At 48.9% G+C, this 19568-nt stretch overlaps 1 protein-coding gene across 1 annotated transcript in view; it reads left to right on the forward strand.

Moving 5' to 3' along the window:
• paf1 (PAF1 homolog, Paf1/RNA polymerase II complex component) overlaps nt 1-15531 on the forward strand; it is a 42738-nt gene extending 27207 nt beyond the window's left edge. Inside the window, exons 9-14 of the mRNA XM_085973417.1 lie at nt 6483-6586; nt 7894-8010; nt 10106-10234; nt 10823-10934; nt 14191-14272; nt 14970-15531. Coding sequence (XP_085829543.1) covers nt 6483-6586; nt 7894-8010; nt 10106-10234; nt 10823-10934; nt 14191-14272; nt 14970-15397 — 972 coding nt within the window. The 3' untranslated portion in view covers nt 15398-15531. The remainder of the gene's footprint in view (nt 1-6482; nt 6587-7893; nt 8011-10105; nt 10235-10822; nt 10935-14190; nt 14273-14969) is intronic.
• The last annotated feature ends 4037 nt before the right edge of the window (nt 15532-19568 follow it).

A 19568-nucleotide genomic window follows, 5' to 3' on the forward strand; every position in this document is an offset into this window, starting at 1 on the left:
AGTTTGGGATTGATACAGGGCTCTGGGGAAGAGCGGGGCAGAGGGATTAGTTTGGGATTGATACAGGGCTCTGAGGAGAGAGCGGGGCAGAGGGATTAGTTTGGGATTGATACAGGGCTCTGGGGAAGAGCGAGGCAGAGGGATTAGTTTGGGATTGATACAGGGCTCTGAGGAGAGAGCGGGGCAGTGGGATTAGTTTGGGATTGATACAGGGCTCTGAGGAGAGAGCGGGGCAGAGGGATTAGTTTGGGATTAATACAGGGCTCTGGGGAAGAGCGAGGCAGAGGGATTAGTTTGGGATTGATACAGGGCTCTGGGGAGAGAGCGGGGCAGTGGGATGAGTTTGGGATTGATACAGGGCTCTGGGGAAGAGCGAGGCAGAGGGATTAGTTTGGGATTGATACAGGGCTCTGAGGAGAGAGCGGGGCAGTGGGATGAGTGGGATTAATACAGGGCTATGAGCAAAACCTATTTACCTAAACTCTTTCCTGTTCAACCAGCTTTCTATCACTGCAGCTACATTTCCTCTTGTTCATATTCCTGAATTTTTTTAACAAGCCTCTTGAGAAAATCTACTTGATCACCTGAAAATCCATAAATACATCATAAACACAGGGCTATGGGAGGAGTGTGTGTGTTAGTGGGGTTAGTTTGGGAATCCTTTAACAAAGAGCCGGCAGAGATACGAAGGGCCGAGTGGCCTGCTTCCGTGCTGTACACTTTTATGATTCTTAGATTCTGCTATTCTCTGCATTCCCTTTGTCTATTCAATCGGCAACTTCTCAAAAAACATACAAATAAATACAGCTTGCCGCCAACAAATCCCAGGGCCCTTTAGTCACTCTGATGTTTTTAAGCTCTGTTTCCCTGGCCTCCTTTCTTCCCATTAACTTGGAGATTTTGCTTCACCTAATTTCCATTTTGTTTGCACTGTTCATTCATTCCTGGTTCAGCTTGTTTCTCTCTCTTCGATATCTATTAACCCTTTGTGTTCCATTTCCCCACCCCCCTCTCAGATTATGGACTTAAGTCCTGGAGTGGGGTTTGAACCCTCAAGCTCTAACTCCGAGACGAGAGTAGTACCCACTGAGCCAATCTGACGCTTTTTCTGTTGGAGCACGTTGCACGAGGGGTTATGAGGTCTGGAGTGAACACTGGATGTAAACGTCGCTTCGAGCTGGAGGTTTGGAGTCCGGGGACGGTTTGCTGTACCGTCCACTCCGATCTCCTGTAGCACTTTACACAAGGACTGGTTCAACGTGTTTCTTTCTCTTCGATATATCTTAACCCTTTGAGTTTCATTTTTCCCCCTCAAACTGAGATTATGTGCTCCAATCTAATGGAATTCTGGCCTTCCATAGATTCTGGAACGGTTCGCACGGATTGGAAGGTAGCAAATGAAACCCCACTATTTAAGAAAGGAGGGAGAGAGAAAACGGAGAACTACAGACCAGTTAGCCTGACATCAGTAGTAGGGAAAATGCTAGAATCTATTATTAAGGACGTGGTAACAGGGCACTTAGAAAATAATAATAGGATTGGGCAGAGTCAACACGGATTTATGAAAGGGAAATCATGTTTGACGGATCTGTTCGTTTTTTGAGGTTGTAACTAGCAGAATAGATAAGGGGGAACCAGTGGATGTAGTGTATTTGGATTTTCAGAAGGCATTCGATAAGGTGCCACACGAGGTTATTAAACAAAATTAGGGCTCATGGGATTGGGGGTAATATACTAGCACAGATTGAGGATTGGTTAACGGACAGAAAACAGAGTAGGAATAAACAGGTCATAGAGTCATAGGTTTATACAGCACAGAAAGAGGCCCTTCGGCCCATCGTGTCTGCGCCGGCCATCAAGCCCTGTCTATTCTAATCTCATTTTCCAGCACTTGGTCCGTAGCCTTGTATGCTATGGCGTTTCAAGTGCTCATCTAAATGCTTCTTGAATGTTGAGGGGGTTCCTGCCTCTACCACCTTTTCAGGCAGTGAGTTCCAGATTCCAACCACCCTGTGGGTGAAAAAGTTTTTCCTCAAATCCCCTCTAAACCTCCTGCCCCTTACCTTGAAACTTTGCCCCCTGGTTATTGACCCCTCTACTAAGGGGAAAAGTTCCTTTCTATCTACCCTATCTATGCCCCTCATAATTTTGCACACCTCAATCAGGTCCCCCCTCAGCCTTTTCTGCTCCAAGGAAAACAACCCCAGCCTGTCCAGTCTTTCTTCATAGCTGAAGCGCTGCAGCCCAGGTAACATCCTGGTGAATCTCCTCTGCACCCTCTCCAATGCAATCACATCCTTTCTATAGTGTGGCGACCAGAACTGCGCACACTATTCCAGCTGTGGCCTAACTAGCGTTTTGTACAGCTCCATCATAACCTCCCTGCTCTTATATTCTATGCCTCGGCTAATGAAGGCAAGTATCCCATATGCCTTTTTAACCACCTTATCTACCTGTCCTGCTGCCTTCAGGGATCTATGTACATGCACACCAAGGTCCCTCTGATCCTCTGTCCTTCCTAGGATCCTACCATTCATTGTGTATTCCCGTGCCTTGTTAGTCCTCCCAAAACGCATCACCTCACACTTTTCAGGGTTAAATGCCATTTGCCACTGTTCTGCCCATCTGACCAACCTGTCTAGGAGTTAGATATATTTCTTAAGGCTAAAGGGATATGGGGAGAAAGCAGGGACAGGGTACTGAATTTGGTTGATCAGCCATGATCTCATTAAATGGCAGAGCAGGCTCGAGGGGCCGAATGGCCTACTCCTGCTCCTATCTTCTATGTTTCTATATCGTCCTATAGCCTGAGGCTTCCCTCCTTGCTATTTACCACTCCACCAATTTTCGTGTCATCTGCGAACTTACTGATCATACCTCCTACATTCATATCTAAATCATTAATGTACACTACAAACAGCAAAGGACCCAGCACCGATCCCTGCGGCACACCACTGGACACAGGCTTCCAGTCACAAAAACAACCTTTGACCATCACCCTCTGCCTCCTGCCACTAAGCCAATTTTGGATCCAATGTGCCAAATTGCCCTGGATCCCATGGGCTCTTAACCTTCTTGACCAGTCTCCCATGCGGCACTTTGTCAAAAGCCTTACTGAAGTCCATGTAGACTACATCAACTGCACTACCCTCATCCACACATCTAGTCACCCCCCTCTCAAAATTCTATCAAATTGGTTAGACATGATCTCCCCCTGACAAAGCCATGCTGACTATCCTTGATTAATCCTTGCCTCTCCAAGTGGAGACTAATTCTGTCCCTGAGAATTTTTTCCAATAATTTCCCTACCACTGATGTTAGGCTCACTGGCCTGTAATTCCCTAGTTTATCCCTACTACCCTTCTTGAATAATGGTACTACGTTAGCTGTCCTCCAGTCCTCTGGCACCTCCCCTTTGGCCAGAGTGGTTCTGAGAATTTGTGTCAGAGCCCCTGCAATCTCCTCCCTTGCCTCACACAGCAGCCTGGGTTACATCTCGCCTGGGCCTGGGGATTTATCCACTTTTAAGCCCGCTAAAACCGCTAGTACCTCCTCCCTCTCAATACTAATTTGTTCAAGTATATCACAATCCCCTTGCCTGATTTCAGTGCCAACATCGTCCTTCTCCATAGTGAACACAGAAGCAAAATATTCATTTAAAACCTCACCCACACCTTCCGGCTTTACACACAGATTGCCACTTTGGTCCCTAATGGGCTCTACTCTTTCCCTGGTTATCCTCTTGCCCTTAATATACTTATAAAACACCTTGGGATTTTCCTTTATTTTGCCCACCAGTGTTTTTTCATGTCCCTTCTTTGCTCTCCTAATTTCTTTTTTAAGTACCCCCCTGCACTTTCTATACTTCTCTAGGGCTTCCACTGTTTTTAGTCCTTTGTTCTGTCAAAAGCCTCTCTTTTTTCCCTAATCCATTCTTGTGTATCCCTTGACATCCAGGGTTCCCTGGGCTTGTTGGTCCCACCCTTGACCTTTACGGGAACATGTTGGTGTTGTACTCTCTCTATTTCCTTTCTGAAAGACTCCCACTGCTCTGATGTGGATTTTCCTACAAGTAGCTTATCCCAACCCACCTTGGCCAGATCCTGCCTTATCATATTAAAATCGGCCTTCCCCCAATTTAGAACCTTTATTTTCGGTCCATCTTTGTCCTTTTCCATGACTACCTTAAATCTCACCAAATTATGGTCACTGTCACCAAAATGCTCTCCTACTGACACATCTACCACTTGCCCGGCTACATTCCCTGGAATTAGGTCCAGTACCGCTCCCTCTCTTGTAGGACTTTCTACATGCTGGCTCAAAAAGCTCTCCTGGATGCACTTTAAGAATTCCGCACCATCTAAGCCTTTCACACTCTGACTATCCCAGTTAATATTGGGGAAGTTGAAATCCCCTACTATTATTACCCTATTATTTCTACACTTCTCTGAGATTTGCCTACATATCTGTTCCTCTATCTCCCCCTGACTGTTTGGGGGCCTATAGTACACTCCCAGTAAACCCATTCTCGGGTTGGCAGGCTGTAACTAGTGGGGTACCGCAAGGATCAGTGCTTGGGCCTCAGCTGTTCGCAATCTATATCAATGATTTGGATGAGGGGACCAAATAGAAACATAGAAGATAGGAGCAGGAGTAGGCCATTTGGCCCCTTGAGCCTGTTCTGCCATTTAATGAGATCATGGCTGATCATCCAAACTCAGTACCCTGTCCCTGCTTTCTCCCCATATCCCTTGATCCCTTTAGCCTTAAGAAATATATCTAACTCCTTCTTGAATATGTTTAATGAATTGGCCTCAACTGCCTTGTGTGGTAGAAAATTCCACAGGTTCACCACTCTCTGGGTGAAGAAATTCCTCCTCATCTCAGTCCTAAATGGCTTACCCCTTATCCTTAAATGTAATATATCCAAGTTTGCTGATGATACAAAGCTGGGTGGGAATGTAAGTTGTGAGGAGGATGCAAGGAGGCTTCAAGGGGATATAGACAGGCTAAGTGAGTGGGCAAGAACATGGCAAATGGAATATAATGTGGAGAAATGGGAAGTTATTCACTTTGGCAGGAAAAATAGAAAAGCAGAGTATTTTTTAAATGGTGAGAGATTGGGAAATGTTGGTGTTCAGAGGGACCTGGGTGTCCTTGTACACGAATCACTGAAAGTTAACATGTAGGTACAGCAAGCAATTAGGAAAGCAAATGGTATGTTGGCCTTTATTACAAGAGGATTTGAGTATAAGAGTAAAGACGCCTTACTGCAATTATATAGGGCCCTGGTGAGACCACACCTGGAGTATTGTGTACAGTTTTGGTCTCCTTACCTAAGGAAGGATATATTTGCCATAGAGGGAGTGCAACGAAGGTTCACCAGACTGGTTCCTGGGATGGGGGGATTGTCCTATGAGGAGAGATTGAGTAGACTAGGCCTATATTCTCTAGAGTTTAGAAGAATGAGAGGTGATCTCATTGAAACATACAAAATTCTTACAGTGCTTGACAGGGTAGATGCAGGGAGGATGTTTCCCCTAGAACCAGGGGTCACAGTCTCAGAATAAGGGGTTTAGGACTGAGATGAGGAGAAATTTCTTCACTCAGAGGGTGGTGAATCTTTGGAATTCTCTATCCCAGAGGCTGTGGAGGCTCAGTCATTGAGTATATTCAAGACAGAGATCGATAGATTTTTGGATATTAAGGGAATCAAGGGATATGGGGATAGTGCGGGAAAGTGGAGATGATCTTATTGAATGGCGGAGCAGGCTCGAGGGGTTGAATGGCCGACTCCTCCTATTTCTTATGTTCTTAATATCTAGAGGACTAGAGTACAGGGGGGCAGAAGTTATGCTACAGCTGGAGAAAGCCCTGGTTAGACCACACCTGGAGCACTGTGAGCGGGTCTGGGCACCACACCTTAGGAAGGATGTACTGGCCTTGGAGGGAGGGCAGCGTAGGTTTACCAGAATGATACCCGGACTCCAAGGTTTAAATTACGAGGAGAGATTACACAAATTAGGGTAGTATTCCCTGGAATTTAGAAGGTTAAGGGATGATTTGATCCAAGTTTTCAAGAAAATAAGCAGGGCAGATAGAGAGACTAATTCCGCTGGTTGGGGACTATAGACTAAAAATTAGAGCCAGACCTTTCAGGAGTGAAATTAGGAAACACTTCTACACAAAGGGTGGTAGAAGTTTCTCTTCCGCAAATGGCAATTGCTGCTGGGCCAATTGTTAATTTTAAATCTGAGGTCGATGGCTTTTTGTTAACCAAAGGTATTGAGGGATATGGGCCAAAGGCGGGTATATGGAGTTAGGTCGCAGATCAGCCATGATCTCATTGAATGGCGGGACAGGCTCGAGGGGCTGAATGTTCCTATGATGCTCATGGTCAGGAAATGCTAGCGCCCCTGCTCTACTTCCATTAGGATTGTTGAGGATGGTTTCGAATCTCCATTTCTTTCTCCTTTCCGTAGATGTGGATTAACCCGTGTGCACAGGTCATATTCGACTCCGACCCAGCACCTAAGGAGATCGCTGGTCCAGGTGCCGTGGAGATGATGTCCCAAGCTATGATCAGGTGAGGCAGTCCAACCTGCTAATGGTGTAAAGGCGGAGGTCGGGAGCTCTTGGGTTTAATGTGCATTTTTAGGCTGAAAATCACAGAAGTTCAGGAGTTCAAACGGTGAGCTTACCTCATTACAACTGCTGAATACGCAGTGATCGAGTATCAAAGGATGGGATCATACTGCTTCGTAAAGGGACTCCTGACTGACGGAGCAGCACCACAAAGCAACTCATTAAGAGGAGAAAGCATTTAAGGCCATGAAGGAAAATGGCTCCAGATTAAGACGGATTCAATAGCAAAATTCATGCCAGGAGTGTAAAAAGAGGTAGCGAGATGATCTGATTGATACTTTTAGGATTCTAAAGATACCAGATAATGTCGAGCATGATGAGCTGTTTCACCTGGTCTAGAAGAGCGGAACCAGAGGACACGGCCTGTGCTTGAAGGGTGGTAAACTGTGTTTTATTCTCAGTTACTGTTCTGCTGAGTGAAGGCCTATGTAAGTGCTGCAGTGCTGTCCCCGAGTGAACCCTTAACTCTCTCCCCTGCCCCCAGGCTGGAAATGCTCAACAGGTCAGGCAACAGCTGTGGAGAGAGAAACAGTTAACCTTTCAGGTCGATGACCTTTCATCAGAACTGGAAAAAGTTAGATATGTACAGAAAACTTTGTTATATCCGGCACCGACGGGACTGAGCTGTTGCCGATCTATCAAAACTGCCGGACATACAAAGTTAATGTTGAAGCATACGGAGGTTTTCATCTCCGTATCTGACAACAAACACTGTTGCTTAGCAACAGCTTGTAAACAGTTGGCCCGTACCTTGGAAGCATCTCTGTAGCTTAGCAACAGCTTCAGAGAGACTTTCCAGAGCCCGACTGTTGAAAACAAAGCCACGAGAAGAAAAAAAACCTAACAAAACGGCTCCTGATTTCTGCCGGTAGATCGAGGTTTCCAGACATACAGGAAACTGGTTTATCCGGAGGTTGTAACAGGTTTTAAGCAAGTGCAGGGGCAGGGAAAGTGGGGGGGGGGGGGGGGAGGAAAGAACAAAAGGGAAGGTCTGTGATAGGGTGGATTAAATGACAACAGGGACGATGGTGCGAGGCAAAAGGGGATGTTAATGGGACAAGTAAAGAAACAAAAGATGGGCCCAGAGGTGTAAATGACAACGGCAGAATCATTAGCAGCAGCTGCTGTCTGAACCAACGGGAGCAGCGGTTATGATGGGGAATTGCTGCACTCGGTGTTGAGTGCGGCAGGCTGTAACGTGCCTGATGTGGATCAGGTTAAAATGTGACTGTTTCTCTCGAACTGCAGAGGTATGATGGACGAGGAAGGAAACCAGTTTGTTGCTTACTTCCTGCCAAATGAGGACACCACAAGGAAACGCAAGAGAGACAATGAGGAATGCATCGATTACATGCCCGAGGATGTGTAAGTCTGCAGTTTACTGTGTTCTTGTGGTCAGAATTCAGAGTAAGACTTTCCCCTGAATTGCAACAACGAGAATTCTGAAAATGAGGAAGTCCCTAAATAAGAACCAGAGGCTGCGCGAATTACACAGCAGGACCTGAGCACAGTTATACACGAGGGATGAAATAAGCAAATGGCTGGTTGAAGCGTTCCCAGGGCAGGTACAGCATGGGTTAGATAGAGTAAAGCTCCCTCTACACTGTCCCATCAAACACTCCCAGGGCAGGTACAGCACGGGGTTAGATACAGAGTAAAGCTCCCTCTACACTGTCCCATCAAACACTCCCGGGGCAGGTACAGCACGGGTTAGATACAGAGTAAAGCTCCCACTACACTGTCCCATCAAACACTCACAGGGCAGGTACAGCCTGGGTTAGATACAGAGTAAAGCTCCCACTACACTGTCCCTTCAAACACTCCCAGGGCAGGTACAGCACGGGTTAGATACAGAGTAAAGCTCCCTCTACACTGTCCCATCACACACTCCCAGGGCAGGTACAGCACGGGTTAGATACAGAGTAAAGCTCCCTCTACACTGTCCCATCAAACACTCCCAGGGCAGGTACAGCGCGGGGTCAGATACAGAGTAAAGCTCCCTCTACACTGTCCCATCAGACACTCCCAGGGCAGGTACAGCACGGGTTAGATACAGAGTAAAGCTCCCTCTACACTGTCCCATCACACACTCCCAGGGCAGGTACAGCACGGGTTAGATACAGAGTAAAGCTCCCTCTACACTGTCCCATCAAACACTCCCAGGGCAGGTACAGCGCGGGGTCAGATACAGAGTAAAGCTCCCTCTACACTGTCCCATCAGACACTCCCAGGGCAGGTACAGCACGGGTTAGATACAGAGTAAAGCTCCCTCTACACTGTCCCATCAAACACTCCCAGGGCAGGTACAGCACGGGTTAGATACAGAGTAAAGCTCCCTCTACATTGTCCCATCAAACACTCCCAGGGCAGGTACAGCACGGGTTAGATACAGAGTAAAGCTCCCTCTACACTGTCCCATCAAACACTCCCAGGGCAGGTACAGCACGGGTTAGATACAGAGTAAAGCTCCCTCTACACTGTCCCATCAAACACTCCCCGGGCAGGTACAGCATGGGTTAGATACAGAGTAAAGCTCCCTCTACACTGTCCCATCAAACACTCCCAGGGCAGGTACAGCACGGGTTAGATACAGAGTAAAGCTCCCTCTACACTGTCCCATCAAACACTCCCAGGGCAGGTGCAGCACGGGTTAGATACAGAGTAAAGCTCCATCTACACTGTCCGATCACACACTCCCAGGGCAGGTACAGCACGGGTTAGATACAGAGTAAAGCTCCCTCTACACTGTCCCATCAAACACTCCCAGGGCAGGTACAGCACGGGTTAGATACAGAGTAAAGCTCCCTCTACACTGTCCCATCAAACACTCCCAGGGCAGGTACAGCCTGGGTTAGATACAGAGTAAAGCTCCCTCTACACTGTCCCATCAAACACTCCCAGGGCAGGTACAGCACGGGTTAGATACAGAGTAAAGCTCCCTCTACACTGTCCCATCAAACACTCCCGGGGCAGGTACAGCACGGGTTAGATACAGAGTAAAGCTCCCTCTACACTGTCCCATCAAACACTCCCAGGGCAGGTACAGCACGGGTTAGATACAGAGTAAAGCTCCATCTACACTGTCCGATCACACACTCCCAGGGCAGGTACAGCATGGGTTAGATACAGAGTAAAGCTCCCTCTACACTGCCCCCTCACACACTCCCCGGGCAGGTACAGCACGGGGTTAGATACAGAGTAAAGCTCCCTCTACACTGCCCCCTCACACACTCCCCGGGCAGGTACAGCACGGGGTCAGACAGAGTAAAGCTCCCTCTACACTGCCCCCTCACACACTCCCAGGGCAGGTACAGCACGGGTTAGATACAGAGTAAACCTCCCTCTACACTGCCCCCTCACACACTCCCAGTGCAGGTACAGCACGGGGTCAGATACAGAGTGAATGGTGTGGGATAAGATGGCTCTGGTTCCCATGCTCAATGAGTTTCTGCAATTTCAGGTACGAGTACAAAATATCCAGAGAGTATAACTGGAACGTGAAGAACAAAGCCAGCAAAGGATACGAGGAAAACTATTTCTTCATCTTCCGCGATGGAGATGGGGTCTACTACAACGAGCTGGAGACCAGGTGAGCTGAGCGCTCAGAATCCCCCGACTGTAGAGTCGCAGACAGGCGCTGGGAGCTAGCGAGAGGCACTTGGACCTTAGTTACTTTACCCACGTCTACTTCCCTCCCTTGCCGCCTCCTTAAAGCCCCCAGATCAATGGTCATTTCCTCACTCCTCGCACAGCCGCTACGCTGAGGAGCTCCTCCTCTCTGGTGATTTCAACCTACCCGTAAATTCCTCGCCCTCTACTCCTCCAGCCACTTCCTTCCATCGTCATCCTGCACATCTATTCCCCCAACTACACCCACTGCTGCCCTTCGACCTCGCCAGCTGCCCTTCGATCTCACTGTCCACTCCATCCTTGGTGCCTTTCCTTAACGATCGCCCTCCATGGCGCTGCCCTTGCATGGTTCCGCTCTAAGCCACCCCATAGTCGGCAACAGCTCTCTTGCATGGCTCCATCCATGGCTCCTCCTACACACTGCTCCTTGCTGAAGCTCCTCATGGTACGGTTTGCTGTGTTGGAGGCACCGGACGTGAGAGTTGCTGCTAACGCGAACCCACAGCTGCAGCTTCTGGCTAACTGGCTGCGTTACCTGTTTCTGCAGAGTACGTCTGAGCAAGCGCCGTGCAAAGGGAGGTCACGGTGTTCAGTCAAACACCAACGCAATGCTGGTGGTCAATCACAGAGACATGAACGAGAAGGAGTTGGAGGCACAGGTAGGTGAAGCTGCTCATAACTCGCCAACCTGTTGGCAGAACGGTTCACCCTCTCTGAAGTACAATGTGAATAATAAAACAATAGAACTGCGTTTAACATTTAATCAGAAAGACTGCGGGTTCCTCACCGTGCTGACGGTGTTCAGTAACGCCTAACCTGCAGCATCATGTCCGCTCCCGCTTGTGGCTCATGTTCACTGATGAAACAAAGTGATGGGTCCTGAAACTCTCGATTTACCGGCACCTAAATAACCGGAAATCTCTGTTAACCGGCAAAATTCAGGAGTAGATTCAGGTAAGTTTTACTTCATATTAGTGGCCGTTCCTGGATCTGTGGCCGTGTAACTGGGGTTCGTGCACTTGTTGCTAAGCAACAGGGATGCTTGGTCTGTGGCCGGAGTTCCTGCACCTGTTGCTAAGCAACAGGGAAGCCTGGATTTGTTGCTGTGTACGGAGCTCTCGTACCTTTTAAACTATACCTCTCCGTAATCCGGGCTTTTTGATAAACCGGCACCACACCGGTCCCGTTGATGCCGGATAATGAAGAGTTTCCTGTATTAGATTAGATTCCTTTCCTGGAATGGCTGACCAACCCCAGATTGATCATAAAACTGGAGCCCGTTCTTCAAAAAGAATAAAACGGCAGCCTTTCACCGCAGTGCAGTGACCCTGGGCCAGCGTGCGTGGGCGATCCAGGTCAGTGAGGAGTTGCAGTCTCCGTTATACTGAGTGTAAAATGAGGGAGTACCTGCTGGTGAATATGCTCTCCTCACTGACCTTGATGTCCTTCTATACACATGGTACGATTTATCAGCTCGTGAAGATTACGTAGGAATGTACAGGATGGGGAGTCCCTAGACCCTTGAAGCCGGTCTGTTTGGCTGGTATCTGATATCCCATCTACTGCATCCCTCCTACCCCTCAATCACATTCCCTGCAAAACGTCTGTCTTGTTCCCTCTTCAATTTACTGACACTATCTCCCTCCACTGACCCCGGGACAATCTGCCCCACTCCCTCTGTTAACTGTTTGTTCACGTCCCCCTTCTGAGCTCCAGTCCCGCTCATCTGACTGAGTGAACAATGCCACAGGATATCTGCTAATATTTTTCTAAAGCCTTCCCTATTGTACTTTATATTCTCGTGATCTTACCCTTGTTTGTATTCTGCTCCAGACCAGTTCCCTAACTTCCTTTACCTTATTCTTGCCCATCTCTGTCTGTTCTAACTTTATGTTTATGCTGGAGGAACATTCTTTCCCTCTATACCCACAATCAGTGTCCTATAGTTACTGTGTGTCCCCGAGCAAAAATCAAAATACTGCAGATGCTGGAAATCTGTAACAATAACCGGACCAGTTTGAGACGCACGGCAGGCCAGGCAGCCTCTGTCGAGAGAACGCGAGACACTTGATGTTTCGGGTATAAAACCTTCCTCAGGACTGATGCAGAAGGGGTGAGGGTCAATCCTACTCAGGTTCCCTTCCTGATTACTCCTTCCTGTATGTAGATTACTTTCAGTGCTGCTTCCTGTTCTCGGCCTGATCTGGAGAGCCTCTTTAATTTTGTTTCAAATTTCCACCTCTCCTTACCTTTACGTGGGCCATCTCTAACTCTTTCTGGACTTCTCTATCCCTGGGGATGGGCTGTCTGTCCACTGACTCCCACTTCTACCTTGATTATACTTCTTCCCACCCCTCTTCCTGTAAGGACTACATTCCCTTCGCCCAATTTCTCCGTCTCCATTACATCTGCTCTGACGATGCCACCTTCCACACCAGAGCTTCCGAAATGACCTCCTTTCTCATCCCCCTCCCCCATGGTTGATGGGACCCTCTACCAAGTACGTCCCATTTCCCATGCTTCTGCCCTCATCACTTTTCACCCCGCAGTGATGAGGTCTTGCTAGTTTTCGCCTTCCACCCCACCAGCCTCTGGATTTGGCACATCTCCTTCTACCATTTCCTCCATCTCTGACGTGTTGCCAACACTTGCCCATTCACCACCTCCCACACCACTGTCCAGGGCGCCAAACACACCTTCCAGGTGAGACTGCGATTTGCTAGTGCTTCCTCCACCCGAGTGTACTGTATTTGCTGCCCACAGCGTCATCTCCTCTACACTGGGGCGATCAGATGCTGATTGGGTGATCGCTCCGATGTGTCTGCAAATGTCACCCTGAGCTTCCTGTCATTCGCCACTTCAATTCTGCGTCCCACTCTCACTCTGTCCTTGACCTCCTACACTTCCAATGAAGCTCAATGCAAGCTCCAGGAACAGCACCTCCTCGCTCTACTCTGCTGTTTACAGCCCCTTGGTCTTCACTACAGCTGGCGTGTTCTCTCCGGCAGTAGGTGCTGGCAAACCGGGATGGGTGCGTCCCGGCATTTCGCTGGACGGAGGATGCAAGGAGGTTGATGCCGCTCGCGCCTGCCTCATCCAGCAGAACAGGATTTTTATGCAAGATTTTTTGCTAGTCCAACGCAGATTCCAGGGTGATGTGATAGAACTGTTTTAAATTATTTAAGGATGGGACGGGGCAGTTAGAAGCAGATTGTTTCCAGTAGGGAGGGGGAGATGGTGCAGTGGGAGGGGGAGATGAGGTCTGGGAGATGCAGTGGGAGGGGGAGATGAGGTCCGGGAGGTCCAGTGGGAGGGGGAGATGAGGTCCGGGAGATGCAGTGGGAGGGGGAGATGAGGTCCGGGAGGTCCAGTGGGAGGGGGAGATGAGGTCCGGGAGATGCAGTGGGAGGGGGAGATGAGGTCCGGGAGGTCCAGTGGGAGGGGGAGATGAGGTCCGGGAGATGCAGTGGGAGGGGGAGATGAGGTCCGGGTGGCGCAGTGGGAGGGGGAGATGAGGTCCGGGAGGTGCAGTGGGAGGGGGAGATGAGGTCCGGGAGGTGCAGTGGGAGGGGGAGATGAGGTCCGGGAGATGCAGTGGGAGGGGGAGATGAGGTCCGGGAGGTGCAGTGGGAGGGGGAGATGAGGTCCGGGAGATGCAGTGGGAGGGGGAGATGAGGTCCGGGAGATGCAGTGGGAGGGGGAGATGAGGTCCGGGAGGTCCAGTGGGAGGGGGAGATGAGGTCCGGGTGGCGCAGTGGGAGGGGGAGATGAGGTCCGGGTGGTGCAGTGGGAAGAGGACATGAGGTCCGGGTGGCCCAGTGGGAGGGGAAGATGAGGTCCAGCTACACTGGGTATTCTAAGGCCAGCTTTTCCTGGAGATGCTTGCCTGAATGTCTTTGTGCTGTTACTCCACAGGAAGCCAGACGGGCTCAGCTGGAGAATCACGAGCCAGAGGATGAAGAGGAAATTGACCATGGGAAACGGATCCCAGGATCAGGTGAGGGCTTTTTGTCCAGAATGAGTTTCACTTCATTGATCAGTGAAGGTGCAGGGAAATGGCACACGCTTCCTGTAATAATCTGTGCAATTTGCAGCACTCCCCACAATAATCAGTTCCCCGTCCCCACATCCCCCCCCCCCCCCCCCCCCCCCCCGGGTCCCAACATCATCCCCCCCCCCCCCCCCAGGGTCCCAACATCCCCCCCGCCGGCCCGAGGGTCCCCACATCCCCCTCCCCCCGGCCCCTGGGTCCCAACATCCCCAGGGTCCCAACATCCCCCCCCCCCCCCCCGGCCCCAGGGTCCCAACATCCCCACATCCCCCCAGGGTCCCAACATCCCCCCCCCCGGCCCCAGGGTCCCAACATCCCCACATCCCCCCAGGGTCCCAACATCCCCACATCCCCCCAGGGTCCCAACATCCCCACATCCCCCCAGGGTCCCCACATCCCCCCGGCCCCAGGGTCCCCACATCATCCACCCCCCGGCCCCAAGGTCCCAACATCCCCCCCCCCCGGCCCCAGGTTCTGTTGTTTGTAATAATACTTTGTGGTGACAACACGCTTGTTTTTAGTATTTTGTGTATTGCGCTCTGACCCTGCGGGGGTTTGTTAAATCTGCTCCGTGTGGGAGGACGGGGCAGTGTCGTGGGACCTGAGCTCTCTGCCTAACCGCTGCATTGTTGCTGTTCATTAGATGATGAGAAAGACAGAGAAAGTGGCAGTGAGAAGGCAGCCAGCGCCGACGAGCACTCGGGGAGCGAAAGTGAGCGGGAAGAGATCAAAGTGGAGGATAAAGCGAGCAACAAGAGTGGGAGCGATGCGGAAAGCAACAGCGGGGACGAGCGGCAGGCTCGCGAGGCCCGTGACAAGGAGGCGATCTTCGGCAGCGAAGATGACAGTGACAATGAGGATCAGCAGAACGAGAGCGGCCAGGAGGAGAGCGGCAGTGACGACGAGCAGCAGAGTGAGGAGGAAGTGCGCCGGAGCAGGAGCCGGAGCCGCAGCGCCTCCAACAGCGGCAGCGAGCACTCTGACAACGAGAACCAACGCCCTGTGCAAAGTGGCAGTGAGCAAGGCTCAGATTCGAGCGAGAATGAGAGAAGTGGCAGCGAGAGCGACTGAGCACAGCTCAACCCTGAGCTGGCTGCTTGCAGTGGGTTCGAATGGACTGGGACATAATCTTCTAGATTCACTGAGACTTTGGGTCTTCAGTGACCCTCCTCTCCCCTGTCTATCTGTCTACGCAGTTGGTGAGTATTGTGCAGTTCTGTACATTTAAGCCTCGAGCGACTGACTCAGGTACATAGCGGGTGTGGAAGATTGTAACATTTGGCTAACTGCTGATGTTTAATCATTTTTATAAGCATTTGTATAAAGCTGCAACATTCTATGATATCCCTAAATGGAGATTAAAAACCCATCTGTTACATCTGACACTGAGGACAATGGCGAGTGTGTGAGGTCAGACTACAAAGGGAGACGTGGGGGGACACGAGCTCCCAGCTTCATGCAGACACTGCACTCGAGAATTGCAATATTTCTGTTGGAGAGAAACTCGTCGACTTTTGTACTTCTCGTTTTTCCTGAAATGTGTACAGGGTGGAACTTCGTGGAAGAGTTTTAGCGATGTGATTGGGACGTGCTTGTTGCAGGATTAACCTGGCTGTATGTTTTATGATTGGGTAAAAAATGCTCCATTTATTCAGTGGCTGTGTGTGATCTCTACTTAATTTCCAGTTGGATGATGCTCTTCGGTGAGATTGGGAGAGCCGGCAAGAGTTTGGAGAGTTAAAGTTTAGATGCAGGTGCGGGTCAGAAAGAGATTCCCCCCTGCTGTGAATGGGCACTTTACCAGCCAGCCCTTCACCCCGCTGTACAGAGCCCGCACAGCTCGCTTACCTGCTCCGACTGCATTAACAGTAAGCCCTGGACCTTTGGGTGAACGCCTGCCCAGCGGGAATTGTACCCATTAAAAGTGAGCATTAAAGATCGCTCAAGGGGAAGGGCATCATCATTTTCAATAATGCGACATAATGTTGACGGCAGATCCATCGACCCTACCTAAGCATGTAGCCTAACTAGCCTCAATGTCCGCATAGAAACATAGAAGATAGGAGCAGGAGTAGGCCATTCGGCCCTTCGAGCCTGCTCCGCCATTCAATGAGATCATGGCTGATCATCCAAATTCAGTGCCCTGTCCCTGCCTTCTCCCCATATCCCTTGATCCCTTTAGCCTTAAGAAATATATCTAACTCCTTCTTGAATATATTTAATGAACTGGCCTCCACTGCCCTCTGTGGCAGAGAATTCCACAGGTTCACCACTCTCTGGGTGAAGAAATTCCTCCTCATTTCAGTCCTAAATGGCTTACCCCTTATCCTTAGACTATGACCCCTGGTTCTGGACTCCCTGACCATCAGAAACATCCTTCCTGCATCTAGTCTGTCCAGGCCTGACAGAATTTTATAGGTTTCGATGAGATCCCCCCTCAACCTTCTAAACTCCAGTGAGTATAAGCCCAATCGACACAATCTCTCCTCATACGTCATTCCTGCCATCCCAGGTATCAGCCTGGTGAATCTTCGCTGCACTCCTTCCATGGCAAGAACGTCCTTCCTCAGATAAGGCGCCCAAAACTGCACACAATATTCAAGGTGCGGTCTCACCAAGGCCCTGTACAACTGCAGCAAGACATCCTTGTTCCTGTACTCAAACCCTCTTGCTACAAAGGCCAACATACCATTTGCCTTCTTAACCGCCTGCTGCACCTGCATGCTTACCTTCAGCGACTGGTGCACAAGAACACCCAGGTCTCTTTGCACTTCCCCTTCTCCCAATCTATTGCCATTTAGATAATAATCTGCCGCCTTGTTTTTGCCACCAAAGTGGATAACCTCACATTTATCCACATTATAGTGCATTTGCCATGTTTCTGCCCAATCACCCAACCTGTCCAAGTCGTACTGGAGTTTTATGACATCCTCCTCACAGCATAACCTCCCACCCAGCTTTGTGTCATCTGCAAATTTGGAGATATTACATCCAATTCCCTCGTCCAGATCATTAATATATATTGTGAACAGCTGGGGTCCTAGGACCGATCCTTGCGGTACCCCACTAGTCACTGCCTGCCACTCGGAAAACGACCCGTTTATTCCAACTCTTTGCTTTCTGTCTGCCAACCAGTTCTCTATCCAAGTCAATACCTTGCCCCCAATCCCATGTGCCTTAATTTTGCACGCTAATCTCTTATGTGGGACCTTATCGAAAGCCTTCTGAAAGTCCAAATACACCACATCCACTGGTTCTCCCTTATCTATTTTACCAGTTACATCCTCAAAAAATTCCAGTAGATTAGTCAAGCATGATTTACCTTTTGTAAATCCATGTTGACTTTGTCCAATCCTGTCACTGCTTTCCAAGTGCTCTGCTATTACATCTTTTATAATGGACTCTAGCATTTTCCCCACTACCAATGTCAGGCTTACCGGTCTATAATTCCCCGCTTTTTCTCTACCACCTTTTTTGAATAGTGGGATAACATTAGCTACCCTCCAATCCATGGGTACTGTTCCTGAGTCTATCGAGTTCTGGAAGATGACCAGCAATGCATCTACTATTCCTAGGGCCACTTCCTTAAGTACCCTGGGATGTAGATTATCAGGCCCTGGGGATTTATCGGCCTTCAGTCCCATCAATTTTCCTAACACCATTTCCCTACAAATACTGATTTCTTTCAGTTCCACCCTTTCATCAGACCCTATGTTCCCCGGCATCTCTGGGAGGTTATTTGTGTCCTCCTTTGTGAAGACAGAACCAAAATATGTATTTAGTTGGTCTGCCATTTCTTTGTTCCCCATTATAAATTCCCCTGATTCTGACTGCAAGGGACCTACGCTTGACTTCACCAATCTTTTTCTCTTCACATACCTATAAAAGCTTTTACAGTCAGTTTTTATGTTCCCTGCAAGCTTACTCATATATATTCTATTTTCCCTTTCTTAATTAATCCCTTTGTCCTCCTTTGTTGAATCCTAAACTGCTCCCAATCCTCAGGATTATTGCTTTTTCTGGCCAATTTATATGTCCTCTCCTTGGATCTTATGCTATCCCTAATTTCCCTTGTTAGCCACGGTTGAGTCACCTTTTTTGTTTTATTTTTATGCCAAACCGGGATGAACAAATTCTGTAGCTCATCCATTCGGCCTTTGAATGTTTGCCATCGCCTATCCACCGTCAACCCTTTGAGTGCCATTTCCCAATCAATCCTATCCAACTCGCTCCTCAGACCATCATAGTTTCCTTTATTTAAATTCAGGACCCTAGTCTGAGTCAACTACTTCATTCTCTATCTTAATGAAGAATTCGATCATATTATGATCGCTCCGACCCAAGGGGCCTCGTACAACAAGATTGCTAATTAATCCTTTCTCGTTACATAATACCCAGTCTAAGATGGCCTGATCTCTGGTTGGTTCCTCGACATATTAGTCCAGGAAACCATCCCGTAAACACTCCAGGAATTCCTCCTCCACAGTATTGTTACTAATTTGGTTGGCCCAATCTATATGTAGATTAAAGTCACCCATGATGACTGCTGTGCCCTTATTGCATGCTTCTTTAATTTCCCTTTTAATGCCATCCCCAACCACCGACTTACTGTTTGGAGGTCTATATACCACTCCCACTAATGTTTTTTTCCCCTTAGTATTTCTCAATTCTACCCATACAGATTCCACATCATCAGAGCTAATATCCTTCATTACAATTGTGTTAATCCCTTCTTTAACCAGTAATGCTACCCCACCTCCCTTTCCTTTTTGCCTATCTTTCCTGAATATCGAATACCCCTGGATGTTGAGTTCCCAGTCTTGGCCATCCTTGAGCCACATTTCCATAATCCCAACCAAATCATAGTCGTTTACCTCTATTTGCGCAGCCAATTCGTCCACCTTATTACAAATGCTCCTCGCATTAAGACACAAAGCCTTCAGGCTTGTTTTTTTTAACGCTCTTAGACCTATTAGAATTATTATTTACTGTGGCCACGTTTGATTTAAACTGTTGACTTCTCTGACTGCCACTTTTGTTTTTCTCCTTCCTATCTTTTGCTTTTATCCCTGTTTCCCTTTCCTCTGTCTCCCTGCTCAGGTTCCCAACCCCCTGCCATTTTAGTTTAAACCCCCCCGAACAGTGCTAGCAAACCTTCCCGCAAGGATATTTGTCCCACTCTGGTTCAGGTGCAACCCGTCCGACATGTACAAGTCCCACCTTCCCCAGAAGCAGGCCCAGT

Source organism: Somniosus microcephalus, chromosome 34 (genome assembly GCF_052327205.1).
Source record: "Somniosus microcephalus isolate GS21.2 chromosome 34, FLI_Smic_1.0, whole genome shotgun sequence".
In the NCBI taxonomy this organism is placed as follows: domain Eukaryota; kingdom Metazoa; phylum Chordata; class Chondrichthyes; order Squaliformes; family Somniosidae; genus Somniosus; species Somniosus microcephalus.